The 26,498-nt window shown below is 40.7% G+C and overlaps 1 protein-coding gene across 11 annotated transcripts in view; it reads right to left on the bottom strand.

The window, feature by feature from the left end:
- Trrap (transformation/transcription domain-associated protein) overlaps positions 1-26,498 on the bottom strand; it is a 119,751-nt gene that overhangs the window by 53,884 nt on the left and 39,369 nt on the right. For 10 of the 11 annotated variants that reach the window (XM_005397925.2, XM_013521174.1, XM_013521173.1 and 7 more), the window contains 15 exons: positions 21,678-21,877; positions 20,084-20,301; positions 19,765-19,962; positions 18,968-19,228; positions 18,258-18,419; positions 16,026-16,122; positions 14,327-14,448; positions 13,888-14,058; positions 8,964-9,032; positions 4,512-4,631; positions 4,167-4,286; positions 3,718-3,882; positions 3,460-3,641; positions 3,020-3,218; positions 2,457-2,585 (listed from right to left, as the gene is read on the bottom strand). In XM_005397925.2, coding sequence (XP_005397982.1) covers positions 2,457-2,585; positions 3,020-3,218; positions 3,460-3,641; positions 3,718-3,882; positions 4,167-4,286; positions 4,512-4,631; positions 8,964-9,032; positions 13,888-14,058; positions 14,327-14,448; positions 16,026-16,122; positions 18,258-18,419; positions 18,968-19,228; positions 19,765-19,962; positions 20,084-20,301; positions 21,678-21,877 — 2,413 coding nt within the window. Of the gene's footprint in view, positions 1-2,456; positions 2,586-3,019; positions 3,219-3,459; positions 3,642-3,717; positions 3,883-4,166; positions 4,287-4,511; positions 4,632-6,440; positions 6,495-8,963; positions 9,033-13,887; positions 14,059-14,326; positions 14,449-16,025; positions 16,123-18,257; positions 18,420-18,967; positions 19,229-19,764; positions 19,963-20,083; positions 20,302-21,677; positions 21,878-26,498 lie in introns of all 11 variants that reach the window. The other variant, XM_005397926.2, reaches the window with a different exon arrangement.

The following is a 26,498-nucleotide window of genomic DNA, read 5'->3' as shown; positions in this document are numbered from 1 at the left end:
TGGGACAAGAGAAAGAAATAAAAGGGATATGCACAGGAAAGGAAGAAGTCACATTATCATTATTTACAGATGATACTATCCTCTACGTAGAAGACCCAAAAAGTTCCAACAGAAGACTCCCAGAATTAATAACCAAATTCAGTATTGTAGCAGGATATAAAATCAACAGAAAGATATCAATACCATTCCTATACACCAATAATGAAGTAGGTATACAATGTAATTCACAAGAGCATCAAGGAAAGTAAATACATACGAAATAACCTAACCAAGGAAGTGAAAGACTTCTATAATAAAACTATAGTATTGTGAAAAAGGAGATCAAAGAGACCATCAGAAAATGGAAAGATATCCCCTATTGCTGGACAGGCAGCACCAATATATTCAAAATGACTATACCTCTAAAACTGGATAAAAGATTTTAAAACAATCACAATCAAAATACCAACAGCATTCCTCACAAAACTAGAGAAAACAACCCTAAAATTCATATATAATCAAAAGAGACCCAGAATAGTAAAAGCAATGCTGAGTAACAAGAACAAAGCAGGAGGCATCACAATCCTGGATTTCAAGTTCTATTACAAAGCTACAGTGATAAAAACAGCATGGTACTGGCACCAAAGCATACATGAGGGTCAAAGAAACAGGAGAGAGGAAGCAGAAATAACCCCAGGCACATTCAGCTATCTGACCTTTGACAAAGGGGCCAAAAACATACAATGGAGGAAAGACAGCCTCTTTTAATAAGTGGCACCAGGAAAACTGGCTATTCACATGCGAAAGATTGAATCTAGATTCATGTATCTCACTAAACTAAAATCAAACCGGATCAAAGATCTAAATGTTAAAATGAAAACTGGAAGGTAAATCTTCAGTCTGGAGGTTAAAACTCTGAAGACACACACACAGACAAATACTTCTGAACAGAACACCAATCACATAAAAAATAACATCAAGAATCAACAAAATGGAATCAACGAAACTAAAAAGGTGTGTAGCAAAGGAAACCAGTAGAGTGAAAAGACAACTTACAGAATGGGACAATGTTTCTGCCAGCTATCCCTCAGATAGAGGACTAATATCTAGAATAAAGAACTGAGAAAAATTAGAACCCTCATAATAAAAGAACCAATCAAAGAATGAGCAACTGAAATAGAGAGACACTTCTTGAAGAAGTATAAAATGACCAATTAATATATGAATAATGTTCCAACATCTCTGGCCATTAGAGAAATCCAAATTAAAACAAGGCTGAGATTCCATCTTACTCTGGAAAGAATGTATGCCATCAAGAAACCAAATAGTAACAAATGCTGGCAAGGCTGTGGTGAAAAAAATGAATCCTTCTACATTGTTGGGAATGTAGTACACCATTGTAGAAATCAATATGAAGATTCTTCAAAAACCAAAACTATAGATTCTATTCAGCTCAGTTATTCATCTTCTAGATATCCTCCCAAGAGTTAAAAGACACCCTATTACAGTGATAATACATAGCCATGTCTGTATTACAGCAGCATAATTCATAATATGGCAGCTAAGGCTTGGAAGGGGCTATAAGTCCATCAACAGACGAAGGATTAAAAAATATTTATATACAATGGGGTCATCTGTAGGAAAGTGTATGCACTGTGAGACCATCATGTTAAGTGAAATCAACACTCAAGCTTAAATATTAAATGGTTTCTCTTATATGAAAAATTTAAAATACAAATGAAAAGCAAAATAAAATATCAACAATAGGAAACGGAGATAAATCTTTTGCAAAAGGGAAGGGGAACAAGAGATGTAAGGAGGGAAGGCAGGGGAAGGGAAGAAGATGAAAAAATAATTAAGATGTGTTATGTATATATACCACTGCCCCATGAGGAAAGTAATCATTATGTACTGTAAACATGTACTAAAATTAAAAACAAATTAAATATTAAAAATTAACAATAATCTCAAAGTAAACACAGCATCTAACCCTTAAATTTAATAAAACAAGTCTTAGAGAATATAGATATTTCATTAAAAACCTAAACTAAGTTCAGACATCATCACTGCCATGACACTGCACTATTAACTTGGGGACCAAAGATCACAGCAGTAATTGATAGTTGAATATTCTCATTGGTTTTAGAAGACTCACAAAGCTAAAGGTGAAACTGAACATCAACACCTATTAATACAGGTTTTCACAAAATCATCAAGGCCTGAACTTTCCAGTGAGACATACTCTGTCGCTGACTGAAATCGACCGAAGTGGAAATGTTAGTTCATTCCCAAGTGACTACCTTCAAGAAATTACGAGAAACTGTAATGGGATATGGATGCTCTGCCACTGACTAATGTACATACTTAGAAAAAATAAAGCCTTGGGGCAGAGCTTATTTCCATGAACCCCTAGCACATGCACACACATTCACTCGTCCCAAGTTCTGGTCACACTGAGGCACTGCTGGGGATACCACCTTGGTTATAAACACGCTGGTGATGCTCTCTGGGTTGTCTCCTTCTGGATTGGGAGGTCCCAAGAGCTGCTCTCCTTCTCCCTTCTCAAAGCTGTACAAGAATGCTGGATTCAAGATATGCTGCAGAACCTACAAAAAGATTAAAAATGAAGAAGGAAAACACAGCCAGGCTCTTTAACTCTTCCATAAGGCAGGAAGGACAATGCTCTGGATCCTAGAACACCATCAAGCCAGAGTCGACCAACAAAGCAACTAGTCATCTTAACTTTGTGCCAAAGGGCAACTGTCACAGTGGATTAAAAATGTGAGGAAGAGAGACCTAGTAACAGCTTGGCTTACTCTCCTCAAATCAAGCAAGGCATTCTCTGAAAACTAAGAAATCAGCAACACAGATTCACCACTGGATCTGCCATGCATTCCTTAGCAATGTCATTTTCTCATGTAGTCCATCCAGCCTACTATTTAAGCAGTAGCAGACATGGGAGAACAGAAGTATGGCTGAAAGTTGCCTGGCAAACCAGCTCAAGAGTCTGAGCCTTCTACTGCAAAACTGTGGAGCTCACCTTTGCTTTCAGTTCATCTCCAAAGTTGGGGTCATTGAAGTCTACAAAACGAAAAAACAGGGCACGTTTTTGAGCAATGCTATAGTTTTTGGGAATCTCTTCCTCCATATACTCCTTTAAGAAAGTCATATTGCAGAGAAAACGACCAGTGAAGGCTCGGAGCAGCTGGAACAGCAATTCTATATCTCCGTAATTTCTCCTAAAGGGTTGGAACAAGAGAAGAAGTTAACTTAAGGTAAATTCTGTAACTATGCATCGTCCCTGACTTGTCTTTTAAAGTAATTCAATGGTATAGCCCAACCCCTACAAGAAATCTGACTGTAGGCATTCAATGAGCCCAACCCTGTAGCCCTATACAAATTATAAACAAGAACCCTCCCGCTTAGTTTACTGGACACAATCAACCATGTGGTGGACACAAAGCCCCATGCTGCACCCACTTGCAGTAGCTCAGCAAACAAAAGGCCAGTAGCTTGGGCTCCTTCCAGTTGGTGGCAGCCATGTTCTCTTTGCGGTGCCTTTCTTGGAAGGTCTCACTGATCCACACACGTCTCAGCTGGCTCACCAGAGAATGCTGATTAGCCAGCCAGGAGTCATCATTCTTAACTATGATGCTTATAATCTGCCGAAGAACAGATAATCAGAACTGCTGCTCAGTCCCACGGTGGAGAGGTCAGGAACTAAGGAAGAGATCCTACCTTAATGGCCTGGAACTGGAGGTCCAGCCGCATGGTGCTGGTGCTGGGTGAACCAGGACGCACAGCCGTTTGTGGGCCACCTGGCAGCAGTAGGGTAATAAACCTGTTGGCGTTGGCTGCCAGCACATCCCGCAAGGGCCTGGCATCTCTGTGTTTTAGAAAACTCTGAAAGCAAAGCAAACAGGAGATCCGTTTTGAGCTAATCAAACTCAAAAAGTGAAAGAATATGAATTCTAATATTCTTGTGCAATTTCCATAAGCGGGTTAAAGGGGGGAAAATGTCCTATGAAGAGTAATTCCAGGGCCTAAGCTTTTCAAACATACAACCTAACAATGATGTTTCCAATATTCAAACATCTCTGAGAAGCAAGCGGGGGGACACTGTGCAGTGAAATGGGACTGAACATTGTAGAGCACAGTGGTTGACACAAGGCTGCTCCAGGACCTACCATGAACATTCGGCTCCACTGGGGATCGTTGAGTGTTGCTTCCATCATGAACAGCTCCACCGTCTGTGAGGGGTGCCGAGTCAGGAACTTGATCAGAGGCTCTCTGAAGGGACTACCAGCCTAGAAAACAAAGGGAAAACCACATCTCACACCACCCCTTCTCAGGGATGGTCCAATCAACACACCATAAGCACATGCACTCTCCACTTTGAATGGATTGCACTAAAAAGCAGAAGTATTAATTTCTGCATCCTTATGCTGTTAGATTACCTTATTTACAACACAACCAAGTACAACTATTATAAATGACAGAGAATGAGAATTAACCTTCGGCGTGGTTCATACCTCAATCAACATGGCTCGCTCTGTTTTCATTACAACCTCTAACAAAGGCTTGACCAAAGTTTGAGGTGCAGCTGGGATCAGATGAAAAAGGTTTATGATTGCTGAACAAATTTTCATTTCCTAATAAAGAAATCCAGAAATCATAAATATCCCAGTAAGTTTTTGAGCACAAGACAGAAACAACACTACAGACCCTATTACAGTCTAGCTATATTTGCAAGGCTGGCCACCAAAGCAAAGAGTTAACATGGAAAAGCCACAACTTACCAGTCTCAGAGAACAACTGTGCCATGTCCTGGAAACTAACTGCCCTTGGCTTTTAGCTCATCTGTCACTGCAAAGGGGAAGGGGGTGTGTATCTGACTGTATACGCCCACTGTGATTATGCTGCATGTTTTCAGGCACACTGACAAGTGTGGGAGGTGATCTTATGGGTCACCTATGCTAGTCTCCCTTACTGAGACAGGGATGATTGAGCACATCCGTGGCCATGAGAGAATGAGGACTGTCCCACTTTGCTCTGGCATCACAGGGACTTCTTAACACACTAAGTCTGATTAAGTAGACTTTTTTGCATTCAATAACTAGCTAAATTGAGTCCTCAAAATATACTTAAGTGTTTTATCCCGGAAACTAATATTAATGTAAATAAATGACTGGTAATAGTGCCAAGTATTTGTCAGCCAGGCCAAAAAATGGAGCTGACAAACTGCTCCACCAAATCACGAGAAAAGTGTGTGACTTTCTAGTGCACTGACAGCTTGGTGGTGGACTCCTGAGCGTTACTACAACCTCCTATTCTCAGAGGCCAGGGTTTTGCTTGTGCTATTCAAAGGACCTCTGTGTCCACAGGGAAGAGTCCCTGATGGGCCAGCCTGCATCGTGTGCAAGAGGTGGTGTGTACATGACTCTCTACAAGGTAAAATGGGGATGACACGCACTGGTCAGAAGGGACAATGTTTCCAGCAGCATTTGAGATATTTTTCAAACTTCCTCTTTAAATCAAAAAGCAGACAGGCAGGAAGTGAGAAAAATCAACTCAGTAGCACCCCATACCACCTCTAGAGCTCTCGTCTACAAATTTTCAGACCTGGAGATAAAGTTCTATTGCGAATTTATTACACTCTAAAATGCTCTTTTATGTCATGGTTTTCATAGCAACATCACAAAAACCACTTCTTTTGGTCTTACACCACCACTGGAAGACAGATAGGTGTTATTATCCCCATTTTACAGAAGAGAGAAAGCTCAGAGTATGACTCGAAAGCTACAGTGTTGGAACTACAGCCGTGTGCACACACGTGTCATGTAAGAAGAGGAAGGGGAGTGGCAGGCAGTAGGACAAAGAGGTTCTAAATTCAAGGCAGTCAGTAAGCCAGCAGTGTGCATGAAAATATAATCATTCCCAGTTTCTAGCACATATATTCTTTGTGGCACTTCTTCTTAGGAGGGTGCTAGATATATGAGTTCATATGAATGTTATGGTAGCAAAAACCCATTCAATATTGAGTAGCATTGAAATATTGCAATTCTAACATGTGGAAAACAAAAGAACTTAGAATCTTGCTTAAAACGTCCTAATATAGAACATGCGTGGCATCCGGACAATTCACAGCAATGATACTAATACAACTCTGCCACAGACAGACAGTACAAGTCACTGCACTCAAAGGCACAAGGCACTTTGTCCACTACAGAATCACAACACAGCTAACGAGTCACAGCAAAACCAAATGCGACAACAACCCCCTCCTGCAACTCCGCTGAAATTCTCACCTCTACCCCTTCCATGGCAGGCTGAACCAAAACAAAAATTACAGCATGAAAAAAGGCAACAAAAAGGTAAAAGGAAAAGAAAAGAAAAAAATAAAAAATAAAATGTTCTTCACATTGCAAGTCAAAAACTGACTTTTAATAGGTTGTTCTCACCTCAAACTGACAGAATGGAGACAAGGAACATCTCCCGCACTCTGAAATGCTTTCCTGAGGATGGGGAGGAAAATCATCTTTTTCTATTTATGTCATTTACATAAAAACTTCCCATATACTCAAACACAGTAAGGGTTACTGGAGTTAACAAGACAGTAAAGACACAATTATCAGAAAGCACACAATAATTAACAAATGCTCAGCAGCAAAAAGCACACCTTCCACCCTCAGATGTCAACATGATCCTGGGATAGAGTCTAACAGAGTATTTCTTCCCTAGGTCAAATGTTAAAAACAATGTTTCAAGATTCTTGTGTAAGGGAAGAAATGGTAAGACTCTTGTATGCAAACACATTTTTAAAAGACTTACTTTGCAGAGTGAGTAAATTCAAGGTTTTATGTAAAGTGCTAAGACATTAAAAGCAGGGGGGAAAGAAACCTTTCCCAACTACAGTCAGAAAAGAACCAGGCGGTGCAGCCCCACGAATCAGACATGTCTAAGCCCCACTCCCCAGACCACGGTACCACCCAAGAGCTGAATTATCTTATGTAGTGAAGGAGTCTTCATAAAACTAGCTGCATGTGTTCCTGTGTATATGCATGTGTGTGTACAGAACTATTCTAATAGGCAGTTATGCGCTGTCTGCTATAATGTCAAAAGGGGAAGCCAATCTAAATATGGTGACTTTCAGGGGTACTCCAAGATACACTGGAGATTCCTTCTATCCATCCTTCTATCTGTCTGTCTGTTAACTACTTAACGTTTTCAAATACGTTATCTAAATAAGCAGACTTATTTGGGAATTCTACCAGTCAAGAATAAACTACTAAGAACCAGTGTCCATTCTGTTCAATATCCCTTAAAAAATGGTAAGAGCTGAAGAGCAGAGCACAGGACTGTCCCTGGGCTTAGGTGATGAAACCACAGCCATGCTCTCTGCCTTTGAACCCCAAGTCCCATGGACTGAGTTTCAGACACATGGTTAACATCTTGAACCCAGCAGAATGATGCAAACGTCTCAGGAGGAGCTCAACAACTTCCCAGCACCCATGCCCTGATAAGCACAACTGCATCCCCCACCCAAAATAATGTATTACAAAAGTTTATGGAATCTTTTTAGTCCAACAGAAGTCATTCATCTACTCATTTAGTTCTTTTGTTGTTGTTCTTATTCTAGTACTGACTATGTGTTTCAGGCAACTAACTAGTTTACTGTAAAAACAAATGCAAAATTCAAAGCAAAAATACCTCCATGAGATGAGAGAGGGAAGAAAAGCACAGCAGCACCTGGACCTACTGCTAAGAGCACAGGCTTTATCAATACACTCTGCTCTCTTCTGTAAAGATATCCAATTTTGTTTTGTATATATAAGCAACCAACTTCTCCGTGAAGATTTTTTTTGCATATATAAATAGTAAGTTGTCCACAAGGTCATGCATAGTATAAAATTTCTTTCAGAAGTTTAAAATCCTGGTTTAATTCTGCTTAGTTGGCTATTCAGAAGCAGCAGAAAAGATGTAAAAACAGACTACATTCATACAGAATGGTCAAAACAAAGCATAATAAAGCAAAAACAAAAATTTCCAAGTTGGGATGAAACACAGCATCCAACGAATAAGCACAAGAAAGGACAATAAGCCATATTATTTATGCCTTGAAAGAACTATGTGGAATTCCCTAGTAGGGATACTACTATAAAATGTCACCAGATGTCAAAGAAAGTACAGAAGATACTGTTCCACTGATAGGGCATCATCAACTTTAAAAATATTTTCGAAAATTAACATATACAACAAATTAGATACAGAACAGCAGAAAGCATGCATTTTTTTAAGTGAATAAGTCTTTTATGATCAACATCAGATACGTAAGATTTAACTAGAGTGGTTTTTCTTCAAAACCATATAAATTAGCTTTAAGTGCTAGTCTTTTAATGTTTGGCAAATAATTTGGGTGAGGAATTTAGGCCTAGAAAATATGCATGCCAGTATTTATGTGATGTTTTATTACAAAATATGCATGCCAGTTTTTCTGTGATGCTTTATCACATTCTCCTTAGTGCTTTTAAGTCCTAAAAAAAATATCTAGGTGGTTTTATCAGACAATAATGATTAAACACGAACTTTTACCAACCAAATGATAGAAAGCAATGGAAACAGTAGGTGAGAAATGCACCACCATGTAAACAGCAGCTACCAAGAACAGTCTAGAAAACACACTGTTTAAAGCAAAACTAATAAAATCGAAATACTAACATTTCAAGCTTCCCATAATTCTCAACAAAGACCATATTAAAGTAAACAGAAGGGAGATTTAAAGAAATATAAAAAGGCATGTTCAGCCATTAGGAGAACTGAAAGTGAATCTAATTCTACTAAAATGTGTTTAACAGTTTACACGGACAATAATCACATAAAACCATTTCTGACTAGCAGTTTAATTAAGGTACTGCTCTGGCATGAACACTAATACCGGCACTGTGCCACAGGGGTGGCCTTCCCAGAACAAGTGAGTCACTCACGTTTCCGTCGCTCCTCTGGCCCCCTTTGTGGGTGATGACCACCACTTCCATCCACTTGCGCAGGTGTTGCTGTTGAAAAAAAACAGACACAAATTCTTCACCCCAGGAACATTCAAATACACTTTCAAATACTGCCCTTTGGTGGAAACTTGTCACCATTAATTCCCTTGTTTTAATGTATAAAACTTGCTTAACTGCAGTTCTCACATTACTTAAACAGCCTGATCATTACACTAGCCTTGCAGATGATAAAGAAGCTGAATTTATCAATACAACACAGAGAGTTCGGAAACCCAGTCATTCCAGTGCCAAGCCCTGTCACTTTCCTTCATGTTGGTGACTTTCGCACTGTTCAGTGAGTACTGTGATGTGCCAGGTACCAGGGTGGAGATGGAGCGGAGAACTGAGCTAGCAGATCTCATTCCTGTCTGGGGGAGCCTGCGGCCAAGCAGGGAAATACACAAAACACCAGGTGCATGCTGTGCACAAATACAGTTATGGTAAGCATGGTAGGCTTCACCAAAGAACAGGAAGCAGCTTCAGGTACGGGGTGGGGTTAAGGCAGTCCCCATGAAGGCTAGGATATCTAAGCAGGGACTGGAAAGAGGGAGGCAAATGGACCCAAGTAAGAGAAGTATGCTCCAGGCAAACAAGAGCGACAAAGGTTCTAAAGCCAAAGGAGAAAGGTGGCCACTGGAGTAGAGAAACAGTAGCACAAGGGGCCCAGGAGAAATGGCTTCTAATGTAGGTATTGATCCCTCTGGATCAGAGGCTGCACAAACTGACGCAGACAGGTAGCCGTTTTGTCCTATACAGAATAACAGCAATCTTTATACAGGTAGTGAGGCTCTGCAGTTTGAGCAAGCACATGAGAAAAGAGCCCTGCCAATAGCTAGTCTGGGTTTGTGGTAACAATGCTTCAACCTAGGTCTAGTAAATCTAAGTGGACAAGCACTCAGAGCCTAACAGCCAAACCCTAACAAGGGCATTCAAATAATGAAGGTTTCTTTCTTACTCTGCATTGTCCAGACTGGTTCTTTGGGGCACTTGTGGGAGACCACCAAGCTGTATGCTCCTGAGAAATGAAGCCCCTTGCCTCCATCTTTCCGTCACCTTTACTTCAACCCTATTTCACTGAGATGTAGAGCTGGCTATACTGAACCAGATGCTCCCTTAACTGACTAAGTTGGCCGAGATGCCAATGTGTCTCCTAGCAGCACACAGGGGAGAAAATGGGCACCCTGCTGATGGCTAAAATGGGGGCTCCAGCAAGATCCTGTGAAATTCCAGGGCTAAGACATGCGATAACATCTCAGCTGAAGTCATGGGACTCAAAAAGAATTACACCTTCCTGGCAGTAAAGATGCCAGCCTTGCATTTATCCAGCTTTCCATTGCACTGCTAGTTAGAGGGCCTCTGTACCTGGAACAAAATTGCTGTTTCTCCTTATAGCCAATGCCTGCAAAATTTCTCTTCCCTAGCACTCTGCTGCAATCCCCACCCACCTTCCTGATTGAAACCTGTAAAAGCCATGAGTTTTTGGACTCCTGGCCTTTTGTTCCACAGACAGTTTGGGTCACCCCAGAACTCCTCATCTGCAGAACTTTCTCTCTTTGTCTTTATTTTGCATCCGTGTGCCATAATGCAGGGTGGGAGACCTCAACTCTCCACGTGGGTTTTGGTAGGCACTAATGTCCTCTGGGAAGTTAGAAAGTTGCTTTGAAAAGGATCCATAATGATACAGGCTTGGAGAAAATGATTTGAACACTCCCAAACACTTCTCTAGGATAGGCCTTTCCTGAGCCTTCAGTATCCCTAAAGTCCTTGTCAAACTTCAAAAGCTGTTTCCCAAACTCACGCAGCCAACGAATAGGTTTATGTGGAACACTACATATTGCAGGGCCACCATTCTATACCAAGAAATGCATTAAATAAAGCACGTTTCTTTAAAATGCTAAAATAACAACATTTTACTAATAAATTCCCTCAACGATATTAATCACCAGATCTTAAATTCATGAAACTTATACATCACTGGAACAAATATTTAAAGCTACAAATTAGTAACAGAACTGAAAGCTTAAACCAGGCCAGCTGTGTCACCATTCTTTTTGCTTCTGGATTTCTTAAAGGAAAAAAAAAATGACATTGATATGTAAGATCATTTTTAATTTTTAGTTCAATGAGAAAATACCCAAAATACTAAACATGGAAAATGCTACAAGATCAAATGTCAAGCAGTTCAAATTTTTTAAAGAAAAGAACTAGATATGGTACATAAAAGAAAGAAGCTGGAGTGTTATCTTATACCATGTACAAAAGTTAATTAAAAATGCATCAAAGACTTAAAAGAGATGAAACTGTAAAACTCTTAAAGAGGGGAAAATTTTCAAGATTGTTTTCATGAATGCCCATGCTACAAAGATGTGTCCTTCCTCCTGAGACAGTGCTACCTCCCGCAAACTCAGCATTATCAATGACTGAGTTTCGTTCTAAAGAACAAGGCTAACCAAGGGCTGTTCTGCCCCTGGCATGACACAGCAGGCGCGGGATAATTCAAGACCTGTGCCACTAAATACAGAAACAGAGCCAGGTGTGGTAGTGCATGTAATCCCAGCACTGGGGAAGTTGAGGTAGGAGAATCACCTTGAGTTTGAGGACAGCTTGGACTAAATAGTGAATTCAGCACAGCAAGACCCTGTCTTAAAAAAAAAACAAACACACAGAAACAGTGTGGGCCCAGCTATACCCAGATGGGGTGGGTGCTGAATGGCAATGTCTAGTCAAATAGCAATTACAATCATTCTTTGTAGTACACCAGTCCTCTGCTCTTAGAGGTTTTTGGACTACTGAGAAAGCAAATGAAGAGGACAAAAGCCCTTGAACAAGCCAATGTGCTTTATTTTAGAGAAAGAGATCTTTGGCCTCAGAACCTACAAACTACGAAGCCGTTCTCTTAAAGCTGCACTAAAGGGGCTGGGGATTTAGCTCAGCGGCAAAAGCGCCTGCCTGGCAAGCGCAAGGTCGTGAGTTCGGTTCCTGGTACCGGAGAAAAACAAAAAAAAAAAAAAAAAAGCTGCACTAAAGTAAGTCTGGATACCAATGTTTCCTGAATAAAGTGTCAGCTCAGAGATCTGAAAGGTGTGACTAGGGGTCAAAAGAAAAGGTACTTCAGGGAGGCATGCAAAGAAATGGCAGCTGATAGAGGGCTAGGATAGAAGCAAATGGACATGAGAACAAACGCCCAAATCGCATCTACAAAAGCACTGAGGTTGAAGCTGGGCATGGTGGTACATGTCTGTAATCCCAGCACTTAAGGGGCTAAGGCAGAAGGATTGCTGTGAATTCAAGGCTAGCCTGGACTATATAGTGAGTTCAAAGCCAGCCTGAATTACAGAGTGGGGCCCTATCTCAAAAAAAAAAAAAGCAAGCACCAAAGTTGGAACATAGGACAGAAGGAAAGTGTGTACTGGATGTGCTCTGATTAGGCAGCAAAATAACTTCATTTATTTATTTCAACCACTCAAAGTACACTGCATATATTTTGAGGCTTAAGAGAAATATTTTCCAACTCAGAAAATTCATTTGTGTAATACTTTGTTTTCTTATTATAATCTATTATTAAGGCAGTACTTAATTTTGGTGATATGGTCATCATTCATTATGTAGGTGTCTATAGATATGAAAAATATGTATGAAGTAAAAATCTGTGTGGTTTTCATATATATGAGGTGTATGTCTATACTCCACATATATGTACCTCTACATTATCTTTATCTACGTACCTTCTCCTACCTTCAACAGGAAAGGTGTACCAAAAACGAAAATAATACCTCCACTATCACAAAGGGTCTAGTCAAAAGCCAATAGGAAGCACAAGCATGAAAAAAACACGCACATTTGTCCTGATGTATGATTAAGCTGTCAGATGATTGTTTATCAACTGATTTACCAGAAGCAAAATGGAATGAAAAAGCTAACAAAATTCCCCATCTGCTTACATTCCAATTTTAAATGTTAGTAGATAGGTTTGTCGGCATAATCATTTATCTGATAATTCTAAAACTCAAACACTTCAGTTTTCTGACACTTGCTCAAGGTTGTATAGGAGGCATACTCTATTCCATAGGAAGAAGTGCAAACTGGCAGAATCTCTTCAGAGAGCAATCTGACAATGCACTGAAAGACTGAAGAGCACTAAAGAACTGTGATCCAGGGTTTCACCTCTAGAAACTTGGCTATAAATAAAGAAATATAAAACTCTACAAGTTTTAACTTGCATCACTGGCTATAATGCCAAAGGACTGGGGATAATCTAAATGTTCACTTGTAGGAAAAATAGTAGAATACCCGTAAGTCCTGGAATAGTGTAAAATACCTCTTGAAGGACACACAGGACAGTGCTAACACTGGTTGCCTGAGGGGAGGTACTGGGCAGGAGGAAGGCAGGCATGGGAAGGAGACATTTTGAGCTTTTGCATTTTAAACCATGCAAATGTTATTTATTTTAAAAACAATGTAAAACAGTACATGGTGGTGCACGCCTCTAATCCCAGTACTTTAGGAGGGTGAGGCAGGAGGATCGTAAGTATGAGCTCAGCTTGGGCAATTTAGCAAGACCCAGTCTCAAAATTAAAAAGGCTTAGGGGTGAGGACTGGGGAGTCTCTCAAGTGTGACAATCCTGGGTTCAATCCCGAACACTACAAGAACTAAAGAGGGAAAAACGTAACTTCCTCTTTTTTTTTGAGACAGGGTCTCACTATGTAGTTCAGGATGGACTTGAACTCACTATGTAACCCAGATTGGTCTCAAACCCGACAATCCTCCTTCCTCAGCCTCCCAAGTGCTGCGATTACAGGTATACGCCATCATGCCCAGCATCTCAAATTTATCCTAGAATCTGTTTCATCTCATTTGGCTTACCATCATCTGATCACAAAACTTGTCATTAAAGGAATTTGGGAAAAGCCTTGTAACAGAAGTCAGACGATTTACAACATTCAATGTCAAGCTTCGGTAATCTCCAAGCATCATCAGCAAAGGCCTCATATGTGTATGAATTTGATCTACTTCAATAGTAGCACCTTCTAAAAACTGTTAAAAAAAGAGAAGTTAAAAACATAGTCAACAGAGAACACTATATTTCACTCATAGTCAACCCTAGCAGCAAATGTTTTCCCTCAGGAAAGCAGCATTAAGTAGCTGTCTCCCAAAAACCAACGATGAAATGAGGGGTTAACTTTACTGTTTAACATTTTTAAAGAACCAGTATGATTACAAAGCAGACAGACTTACTACAATCTAGTATGTGATACCCACACAAACTGACATCCAGGTGTCTCCTTCACACACACATACCCACCTTTCTCATGCAGGCTTCACCAGCCTCCTGGAGCTCACTGTTGGTGGAATTAAGGGCTTTGAAGAGTGCAGCAATGATTTTCTCCCTGGACTGAGGAAGGTAATTGCAGGCTGCAAGTGCATCTTTAGGGAAAGAATTAGTACAATTTCATTAATAACCTGAAAACTACATGAACAATTTTCTTCTTTAAAAGATACAACCAATATGAACCACTAATCCTCTCTCCTGCTAAAAAAGAATGCATGGTCCTCCAGCCACGTGTTCAGTACTGTCTAGGAATGAAGTCAATGTTCTGCCTGAAAGGCCATGGTAAGTCTCCAGATAGCCTTGCCTCCAAGACACCCTCACAGGTTAGTACACGGCTGGCCTGGGCAATCACGTCTGAATTACAGAGGGTGTGGCCTCTGAACTTCCAGTTATAGGTGATACAGGATGAGACATACATGGCTCTCTACTACATAGTCTCTCCACTACGGAAGTGTCCAACTCTGGGGGTTAAAGGCTTTAAGTCTCTGAAAATGCAAATATTCTTAAGAAAGGGGACATGCCTCAATCCAGTGTTAGTTAGGAGATGACAATCTAGCAAGATTCATACTTGTATTTGCTAACAGAAACGAGGCTTTAGCTTGTGCTGTGTTGAGCACTCTGTCCTCATCCCCATGTCTGGGTATCACAGTCGGCTGCTTGGCTCTTCTACCTAATTCAAGAGGGATCTGGCAATATTTTAGTAAGCACTTTACTAAGCACAAAAAACCAAACGATCAGCTGGGTGTGATGTGTGCTTGTAATCCCAGCACGAGGGAAGGTGAGGCAGGACAAGCGCTGCAAGTTTGAGGCCAGGCTGTGCTACTCAGTGGGTTCAAGGTCAGCCTGAACTACACAGCAAGACAAGGTCTCAAAAACCAACCAAATAAAAAACCAACAACGGGGCTGGGGATTTAGCTCAGCGGCACAGCGCCTGACCAGCAAGCACAAGGTCATGAGTTCGACCCCTGGTACCGGAAAAAACAACAACAACAACAACAAAAAAAAACCAACAACGAAGAATCAATTTCAAAATACCCATATAGGCATTTATTCACTCAAAAAATAAAATAAAATAAAATAAAATAACTGCTTCAACATAAAAGGATTAATTAGTATTGATCTAGTGTATTTCCCTAAACAGCACAATTTTTCTGCTAACCAGTGAAGTTCTTAGTGAAAAAAAGACTATAGGATTCTCAAATGCTTCTGACTCATGAAGAAGTCTATATAAAGACTGTAGAGTCCCTATTACATACCTGGATTCTGATGAAAATTGCACTATACGGACAGTATGGCAACTCTTATAAGCCAGAATATTTGATACTTCAGAGAATTATAAAGTGTGTGTTACTGAGTAAACTCCATTGAGTAAAAAATTATCTATAAATCGTAACAATGTATTCAACCTTACAATATCTCATGATACAATCTGATAAACAACTCTTGGTTTTGCTTTTTGAAACAGGGTTTTGCTATGCAGCCCAGGCTGGCCTTGAACTCATGATCCTTCTACCTCAATTTCCCAAGTGCTAGGATTTTAGGCATGTGCCACCATGCCTGGCTACAAATGTAAGTTTTTGATCCCGTACTTAAAGCACCATAAAAACCCAGACAATTAGACAATAACAATAAAGGTCACTGTCTTCTTTGCCTTTTATAGCCTGTAACTTACTTAGTGCTGCAATCCGTAAAGGCACAAGTGATGGAAGGCTTTTATAACAGGGCAGTTTGGTTAAAGCTGAATCCTCAGCCTCACACAAATTCAAAAGCTAGAAAAGATGGATAAAACAAGGTAAGCCCACTCCTCCAGGGAGCTCACAGCAACTTTGCAAGTAACAGCACATAGCAATCTGCCATTCACATGGCAATATGATTAACAGTTGACAAACAAATTCTCAAAGTATCAAAACATGACTACACCTCCTTATTTTAATGCAAAATTTCTTAACCTCATCAGTCAATACATTCTTAGACACATTCTCATTTACTCTGATACCATGCTTTTTCTCAAAAGAAGAGTATCCTTTTATATAACTACAAGTTTTATGATGGCACATCTGTCTCCCCATTGTTCACAGCTGCTTACCCAATGCCCTTGGTAAGCATTCAAGAAACAGATGGGCCATAATGTAAATATTTGAGTGGATGTATTTTTTCTTTTCCGGGACAGGAAAGCATAATGAAGAAGCCTAATACCACTGGGAATTCCCGTGGTTATCCTTCTAGATGTCCTAGCATATGGGTACCTGTATATCTAATATTTAAAATATGATATATGTCAATCTATCAGTATTTTCTCCTTTGCTTACATCTTAGACAATCAGTATGGACTTTTACTTTTTTTTTTCACTTAAAGATTTCTACCTGGTAAAAGATTTAAAACAAATAGTATAAAAGTAGAAAATAGCATAAAAGTAGAGAATACACAGTAAAAAGTATTTCCAACCACCTAACCCACTCAGCTCCTCAGAGGAAACCAGTTTCCAGGTCCTTATAAGATGTTCAAGAATACTCTCCTCATATGTGAATGTGTGTGTGTGAGTGTGTGCAGAAATAGCTGTCAAACGTGGCCACACACCACGATCTCCTGAGAAATCTTTAGACAGTAAATGCTCAGGTCTTACTCTATATATACTGAACCTGAATCTCCAGGAAAGGACGTGAGAATTTATACTTTTCAAAAAACCCTTGCATGTTCTGGTGCAGTGAGCACACTGATGAACATCTGGAGAAGAGTTCCATGCCCTCTACACAACAAGGTTCTGGTCTTAGGTTTATGGACAGGCATCTGTGCATGTTATAAATCATCTGACTCCAAGGGAAGCTGTTCTCCCACTTTCCAGAGGCTCCTGATCCTCTATCAAGTCAAGGGCAAAAGATATAACAAGTTGTAATAGCTCAACCATATGATTAGATGACCATATGTCCAAGCAAAACTGAAGAATTTCAAAAGGAAAAAAAATAAAGAGGTAAACTTTCACAGCTGGAAATTCAGACTTAGTATAAACCAGAAAGAATTTACTTCCTTAGGAATTTAGCCTCCGTTTACTCCAACTGTCTCTGTAAAAACATAACTCATGTAAAAAGTCCAAATCAGGACTGCCTACCAGATCATTATTAAATTCTAAGAATCAAGGTTTACAATCTGACTATACGTGCAGTTTAATTTCTGTTGATCACTGTATAGAATCACTTCACACTGGCATGTCTGCAGTGACACATGTTTAGAAGGTGTCAAGTGTCAATGCCTGTGTTTGGGTCAAGAGGCAAGTCAAATCCACTAAACAAAACAAGAGCATGGCTGGACAGTGCAGTGACTGGGAAGCATGCTCTGAAGTAAGCATTCCTGGTTACAACCTTACGTCTGCAGCTCTGTGGTCTTGGCTAAGAAATAAACCCTCAGGCTCAGCTGCCACATCTTCACAATGGGAAGAAATAGCACCTATATCTCACAGGGCACTGTCAGAGGCATGTAAGGGCACCTGTGATGTCTCACCAGTGCATGGCACATTAGATGGTTACTAAGTTCAACAGATTGGCACTTGTTCTGGGCCAGCCGTATTCTGGGTGCCAGCTGTTAAGGTGGTTAAAAATGAGAGGTACGGTGTTACTGCCTAAAACACAACTGTAAAGGCCCAAAGTTACAGTACAGTTCCTTGCAGAGCTGGCAGAGTCCTGAGGACTCAGAAAACCCTAACACTTTGCTGAACATCTCTGGGCACCAGGTCTCCCTCCTACCAGATCCCAGGCACCAGACTCCTTCTCAGAGTGCTGTGCCGGGCCAAAACTGGTTACCCGTGCCACTGCCTAAACCTTGTCTGAATGCTACTTGATCAGTCTTCACGTACAGATGTGCTAACAGACACACCACCATCCACACCACTCTGCACTACCACCCCCCTACCTCTGTGTAGAACACCTTATGCTCCACCACGTTAAGATCCATTGTGAAGAGCCGGGGCTGCAGTGTGGTACAGAATGTGTTCCCTTCCATCAGGCCAATCTGTGCATTGGCAGGCTGGTGTCGAAGCAAGTGTTTCTTGGGTGGGACCATATCCTGCAGGACCTGGAAAAGCCAAGGAAGAATACCACTAACCAGTGCCCCTCTAACAATAAATGCCTTTTGTGACAATACTCCACACTCCAAGGAAGAATACCACTAACCAGCGCCCCTTTAACAATAAATGCCTTTTGTGACAATACTCCACACTGACCACTCTGAAAACTGTGAGAGGCACAGTTATCACAGAAGCTCTTCAATGAGGCAAGCAGGACATGTTTCAGGTGCTAGAACTGAATTGTGGACAAGCCCGTCAGAAACATTTAGTTCCTAAGACTCCAGACTGACCTCCCTTGATTAAAAACAAAAACAAGCAAACAAGAGCAAAACTAGAGTTCTGTATCATACTATACAGACTCAGAAAACAAGTCTTCTACTCTCTTGACATAATTTAGTGACACAGCCAAAATATAAACATATTACAATTTGCATATATGAAACCAAGAATAACATGCACAGACACTTTTGACATGAACACAAAATTATAAACAGTATTTACAACCCAAATTTGAAAAAAAATAAAAATCATCCTGCTTCTGTGTCAGAAGCCTCACCTCTTTATGGGGTTCCATTATCACCGTCACGCTCTTCCCAGTGACCTGCGCCAACACCTGCAGTGAATGCATGGCCTGCTTCCTCACAGTGGAGTTTGGAGAGGTGACTTCTCGAACTAAATCATGGGTCACATGGTGAAAAGATTTCTCCTGAGCTGCCACAATCTCTTCGGCTCGCTCCTCATCTTTTAGAGGCGTGGCACACCTCATGAGGAGCTGCTCCAGAGTGGTCTTTGCCATGGCAACTGCCCCGTTGGAAACCTGTAGGTCAGGGAGGCCTTAGAAGGAAAAGGAGGATGATGTTGCCCACCACACCCAGCTGCCCCTCACACTGGCTGCTTAAACAAGAAAGACTGTTTTACATCTTAGTAGCTAAATCACCTCCCTGTAGGCGAACCCAGAAAAGAAAACATGACCTAGAAATGACCCTGGTGTCAAACAGTTAAGCCAGTGATACCCAGTCTACTCTATCAGCACGTGTTACATCTGCAAATGGTTTCACAAGAACAGAACACCTGCGGAAATTTGCAGTACATGGGAAGCAGCATCCCTTCCTTCACATGCACTCTGGTCCATGACTGCTCCAGTGCAAGCAAACCATACCCAGTAATAGCCTATGGAAGAGAGGGGGTTTGGAGTTGTCCCTGTATCAGAGACACTGTAAGGAAACTGAGCATCAGCACTTCCTTGCTGGGAGAAGCATGCACTGCAGAACTGCCTCTGACAGACTGTTCTCCAGAAAGACGAGCTACTTGAAAGCAGCTTGGTTATTTAGCTTTGAAGCCACCGACACCTACCTCTCCCGTTAAGTCCATCATGACGAAGAGGAGTGCTTTGAGGAATGTCTGCTGGTTCTGAAGAACCCATGTGAGAGGCAGCCGCTCCATGAGAAACTTAATGGACACCACACCTCCCAGTTTTGCATACCAGGCCTGCTCATAACAGCAGGCACACAAGCGCTCCACGATGTAGGAAAAGAGGGGAAGCTGGCAGGCCTGGAGAGAGAAACAAACAAGCCTTAAGGGTACTAAAACTCTCCAACTACCAGTTCCTAAAGCAACTACCTCCAGTTACAAACACCCCTAATATCAAAAGACACTCTTCCTTCTTCCTTACCCTCTCCTTCGAGCCCAGGATGATGCTTGCAACATCAAATATCACAGCCAAGGCCACTTCCCCAATCTTGCAAAGTTCCTTTTCTTCATAGGCCATACAGATAGCTATCGCATCAATGAGAACCAAGGGATCCATTCCTTTCGACCCGTTCTCTTCACTGTGAAACATGGCTGTGCTGGGCTGGCTGCCCACCTGGTAGCAAGGCAACAAGAAAGGGCCTAGAAGAAGAAAGCAAGTACATGAGCAAGTGGAATCCATCCCCATAATCATTCCTGGCCCTTAAACTGCAAAACTACCTCATTTCCCCCAAGGTTAAGAATTCACATCAGGAGGCACTGGGAATGACCACAGGTTGTTCTGGACATTCCTAACGTATGAGTAACAGTAAAAGCAACAGTAACTGGGTGTGGCACACATGGCTGTAATCCCAGTTCCCTGGGAAGCTAAAGTAAGAGGATCGTAAGTTCAAGCCCAGTTTGGACAACTTAACAAGAAAAAAAAAAAAAAGCAACAGTAACCAAGTGCACCAGAGACTATACACCATCAAAGAATAGTTGGCCACAGTAACTTGGAATTTAGTACCTGGTGGGTACCAAGACTATGTAAGATAGAGGTAATCAGGATTAGCTTTGCTAGAAAGACAATGTTCATGCAGAACAGTCACTGAGAAACAACCAGCTGTTCAGTTGTATGGTACTGTTCTGGCCAAAAAGTTGGGAAAGCACACAGAAGAGTACAAACAGAAGAGTGCTAGTCAGCCTCAGGAGTGAGGGGCTCTGAGGACAAGCTGGAGCAGTGCTAGTCAAGTGTGGTCTGCAGACTAACTAGTACCGGTCTGAAAGAAGATGCAAATATTGCACAAAAGCATCATCTGCAATGGGTTAGAAATGAACAGAAACAGCACAACTGAAACGCCACTACCAGGAGCCTGAGAGCCACCGAGGCAGGTGAGTGGCCGTGCCAGGCAGGAAGAACATCACCAACAACTACCTCAAGCAGAAGTAAGTTCGGCACAGGAGATTAGAAGAAATGGTCAGAGCAGAGTGAGTAATGGGGCACAGGAAGCCTTGAAAAACACCACAGGCAAGATCAGCAATGAGCTGACTTCAAACCATCAGTTTTACATGCAGTATATTCAAAAGTACTCCGCCTTCATTTTTCTCACATACAACAAAGAGTTGTGCTGTGAAGACTAAACTCGGTATATTTAAAAATTACAAAACTTGGTAATAACTTTTAAATCAATAAAGCGCCAACCAGAGATGGAGGGCAAGAGGCATGGTAGCACTCTCCTCTAATCCCAGCACTCTGGGAAGCTGAGGCAAGAAGACTGCAGGTTCAGGTTTAACATCTAGGCTGGGCAACTTAGCAAGACCCTGGTTCAGAATAAAAAATAAAAAGTGCTGGGGATGTAGCATTATGTGAAGGCCCTGGGTTTAATACCCAGTGCCAACCAAAAAAAAAAAAAAAAAAAAGCCAAAATCAACCAGCTCCTCTGCTTCTCTGAAATGACAAAGCATCCTAAACATCCTGAGCAAGTTTCATGAAGAAGGGAAATACCCATGCCCTCTGCTACAACAACCCCCACACTCACCACACTGCTGAGCCACTGCCACCATGGTATAGTGGCGAATCAAGCTGGCGACAAAGGGCAAAGCGCTGGGCCGCAGATCCTTGATGACAGCAGACATGAACGCCCCAGTCAGGGCCTGCTCAAATGTCTTCCGGGCTGGCGTGTCTTGTGCTTTGTAACGATGTGAGATAATGACGTTGGGTATGGTCTTTTCTGTAAAGCTGGAAGGAAAAATTGTATCAGTCATCACATCCACCAACTAATGAGCTGGGGAACTGATTCCACTGTAACAACCTGCCCACTTCCCTCTTATTTAGATAGACCTGGGTAAGTTAATTTCTCTGCTTTAATTTCAGCAGTATCTAGAAGCAAATATGAATTTCATTATCCACACTTACTGTGTTTCAAGAGACACCAAATATACTCTACCTCATATGAGCACAAGCAGAGATAAATTATAAAATGGCAACATACTCAGGATTTTTTTTTATTTTTAAATTAATTTTATTGGTACATTTTAGATACACATAATAATCATTATAGGGAATTTGTACCTGAACATGACATATCTTGATTCTTCTTTTCGTTCCCATTCTCCTCCCCTCCCTTTGATCCCTCTTCTCTTCCTTATTTGCAAAAGCTTTGTTTCCATTTTTTCCTTCTATTGTTTTTTTCCCTTTTCTTTTCTTCCTTTCCCCTACCTCCTCCTCAGTTCCCCTGCCCATTTGAACATTTTCTTTCTTTTACAGTATCTATTTTATTTCTCCTTTCAGAGTTTCACACCAGAGAAACAATGCAATAAACGTGTGTCAGATTTATTTCACTTAAAAGTATGGTCTCAAGATGCATTCATTTACCTACAAATGTCTCCAGTTTACCCTTCTTTATGGCAAAGTAGTATTCCATTGTATTAAGATTTTTTTTCTTTATCCATTCCTCTACTGACAGTCAACTGGACTGTTTCCAAGACTTAGCTATTACAAACTATGGACAGCATACCCAGTATTTTTATCATTACTTTCTATTGAAGAAAATTGATGTCTGATCTTTATAGCTGAAAGAGTCAATCCTAAAAAGTAACTAAAATCAATGATCAAACAGGTCTGAAAAAAGCTATGACTTAAACGGAGCTACAAACCTAGTACAGGCTGGAAGATCATACCAAGAGCACAGAAGCAAATGGGTTTGTGCCTCCAACAGACAAAGCTTTTAATGCAGCCCTTCCTTGCACAAGATTAACTAAACCAAGAGGGGAGAATGAGAGGTACACATCAAACACCAATGTTTAGTAAGGGTAAGACCCAATTTTCAGAAATGAGCAACTGAAATACATACTACTCAGAAGTACTACAAATAGCCAATACATGAAAAAAAAATGTTCAACATCTCTAGCCGTTAGAGAAATGCAAATTAAAACACTGAGATCCTGTATTACTCCAGAAAGAAGGGTCACTGTCAAGAAATCAAATAATAACAAATGCTGGTGAAGCCATAGGAAAAAAGGAACCCTTCTGCATTGCTGGTAGGAATGTAAACTATTACAAACACTATGGAAAGCAGTATGGAGATTCCTCAAAAGGCTGAAAATAGAAATTCCATTTGACCCAGGTATTTTCCCAAAAGAGTTAAAGAGGTGATACAGGCACACCCATGCTTATACAGTGCAATTCATAATGCCTAAATCTTAGAAGTGGCCTATATATTCACCCACAGATGAATGGATAAAGAAAATGTAGTATTTATACACAATGGAGTACTACTCTCTATAAAGAAAGATAAATTTGAGTCACTTGTAGGAAAATAGATTAACATGAGACCATAATAAAGTGAAATAAACCAGACACACAAGTATGGTTATCTCATGGTTATCTCACATGAGAAACTCAAAGTATAAATAAATATAAAGCAAAATAAAAGATAATGGAAACAGGAAGATCAATCTTTTGCAAATGGGAAGGGAGGAGGGATAAAGGAGGAGAGTGGAAGGTGATGTGAAAAGAATTAAGATGTGTTAAGTTCACAAACCAACTCCCCATGATGAATGTAATCATTATGTACCACGAATGTAAAAATTTTAAAAAAATTTTTAAAGGAACAGTCACTAATACATTAAAAACAAACGTATCAGCTTCAACTCTGCGAGCTCTAAGAAAAAGAAATTTCTAAGACCAGACATCCAACTTGTTTTTCCCTTAACTCTCTAGTTCTGTCTCTGAAGCTAATAAAATACATCAAGGCCCTTTATTTCCCCACTCCACACCAGAAAGTCTTCTCAGCTATTTCCCAGTTTGTAATAATGCTCTTCAAAATGCCAACTAGGGGTTCTCAGTCTCCTCCAACTTGTTTTCCCCCAACATTGCTAACACCCCAGTCAGTGGTACCTCCGGCTTAAGCCAGGAAGCCCATGCTCAGCCAGAGGAAGCTGAATCCTGTCGCTCACTGCCGGCAATACTGAGAGCGAACTGCTCAGCCTGGCCGCCCAGCTCTGCTTACCCACTGTGCTTCCATGCTGGGCTCATCTGAGGGCCTCTGTCCTGCTTCCCTAAGCCTAGAATGAACCCCGCCCACTGGGCATCTTCACAATTTCCCCCTTCACAGTTCATAATGATCCCCACCTAATGTCACCTACTCAGACGGGACTTCTTTCACCGCTCTGGAGTTTTATTTTGTCCCTTTCACACCTTACCCCAGCGCCAGCCTGATAAACATAATAGCACATAATAACAAGAATCACTGAAGCGATATATACTTTGTTTTCTTTTGTCCCTACTACACTTTAAGTACTGGATGACAGGATCTATGTTGGACACCAACACTGAATAGTCCTGTCCTAGAAGGTACCCACTCTACAACAGCAGCAATGCTGCAGATACAAAAAGCATGGTGTGCACCATAACAGGTCCCGAGACATCCAGAAGGAAACAACCAACAACTGGACCTTATTCACACTATTCACTAGAATCACTCTGAGAGATCAAAATGTGAATGATTAAAAAATAGATCTTCTAGAAGTTAACATAAGAAAACATCTTCAGGCCTTGAATATGGAAATATTTCTTACAAATAATATAAAAAAACATGAAGCCAGGCATGGTGGAGCACGCCTGTAATCCCAGCACTTGGGAGACTGACACAGGAGGATTACTGTGAGTTTGAGGCCAGCTGGGGCTAACAGTGAATTCAAGTCCAGCCTGAATTATATAGCAAGATCCTGCCTCAATCAACCAATCAATCAATCAGCAAGCATGAAATGAAATGAAAGGAAAAATTTATCAATTTGATCACAGTGAAATCATGGTCTTTAGCTTATCCAAAAACTCTGCTGAAAGGTTTAGAGACAAAGACACCCAGGCAAACACACATAGCTGAGAGCTATTGGTCTCTCCACTGTTCTTCAACAAGCGCTCACTCCTTTACAGCAAATGGTGAGTCCCTGGCCAGAGAAAGAGTATACAGAATAGCCAGAAACATCTTGCGAAGTTAGAAAGTGTTCAGAAATTGATAAGGTGACACCAGAAGAACACAGTAAACAGAAAGGGCTCTCAATGACAAAATCCAGATAATCTGGTCAACAAAATACTTGACGGATTACAATCCACTGAAGAAAATTAGAATCCATGAGTCAATACCATGCTGACCATGCTTCACCAATGAGACAAGTCAACAACAAGCGGCTCCCTTGTCCCTTTTCACACCTTACCCCTGGCCCAGCCTGATAAACATAAATGTGTGAGGACATTATAAGGCGATGTGTGAGAACACTTTCCTGGGAGTTCTATTAGAGGACATGACCTGTCTTCTCATCATGAAGAAATAAGACAGTCCCGTACCTCTACAAAATAGCTGGTCTCCTCAAAAATGACATAGATCGGGACTGGGGATTTAGCTCAGCAGCACAGCGCCTGCCTGGCAAGCACAAGGTCGTGAGTTCGATTCCCGGTACCGGGAAAAAAAAACAAAAAAAAAAAATGACATAGATCATAAAAGGCAGAGAAGACACAAACATTCATTTTGAAACTTATTGGCAAAGCTGTCCATGACATCATTGCTTTCCTTTGTGTCCGACACATCTGTAATGTCACTGACTTCTTGATCATGGTTATGTCTTCTTTACTCCAAGTCAGTCTTGCCAGAGGCTTTTCATTTTATTATTCTTTCAAAAAAAAAATCAACTTTTGCTTTATTGGGCCATTTACATATATATATGTTTGTTTCCTTACTTGTCTCATTTCTTATGTTTTCTTCTTATTGTTCCACTTTTCTGACTCAAATAGCTCAATATTTTCCTATTATTTATAACAAGCTTTAGTGAGACATGACTTATATGCTACAGAATTCATTCATTTTAATTATGTGGTTCAGTAAGTTTCAGTAAATACATACAGTTGTGCAAGCCATCACTAAGAGGGATTTTTTTTTCTCTTTACACTTTAATGTATTTTAATAGCAAACTTAACAGGAATAGCACAGAAAGACAACATTAAAAACATGTACTAGCGTGTAAGACAACTCAGGAAAGTATACTGGTGGGGTGGAATCTACTGTGTGATAAAACTGCTATAAACAGTTGCAGTCAGTAAGAAATTTACTTATTTTTTAAAAAATCCAAATGCTGGCTTTGTCCAGAAAAATTTAACAGATTTTTATTTATACTTGTTATAAAGCTGAAGTGCTGAAACTTGTTCACTGTGAAGTTTTAACTTGCATTAATGCTTTGTATCACATGAATATTAAAAATTCACAAATGAGGGGCTGGGGATTTAGCTCAGCGGCAAAAGTGCCTGCTCTGGCAAGTGCAAGGTCGTGAGTTCGGTTCCTGGTACCGGAGAAAAACCAAAAAAA

The sequence above is a fragment of the Chinchilla lanigera genome, unplaced genomic scaffold (assembly GCF_000276665.1).
Source record: "Chinchilla lanigera isolate Chin_1 unplaced genomic scaffold, ChiLan1.0 scaffold00059, whole genome shotgun sequence".
In the NCBI taxonomy this organism is placed as follows: domain Eukaryota; kingdom Metazoa; phylum Chordata; class Mammalia; order Rodentia; family Chinchillidae; genus Chinchilla; species Chinchilla lanigera.
The sequence above is the reverse complement of the archived record's forward strand: the minus strand, read 5'-3'. Positions and strand labels throughout refer to the sequence as shown.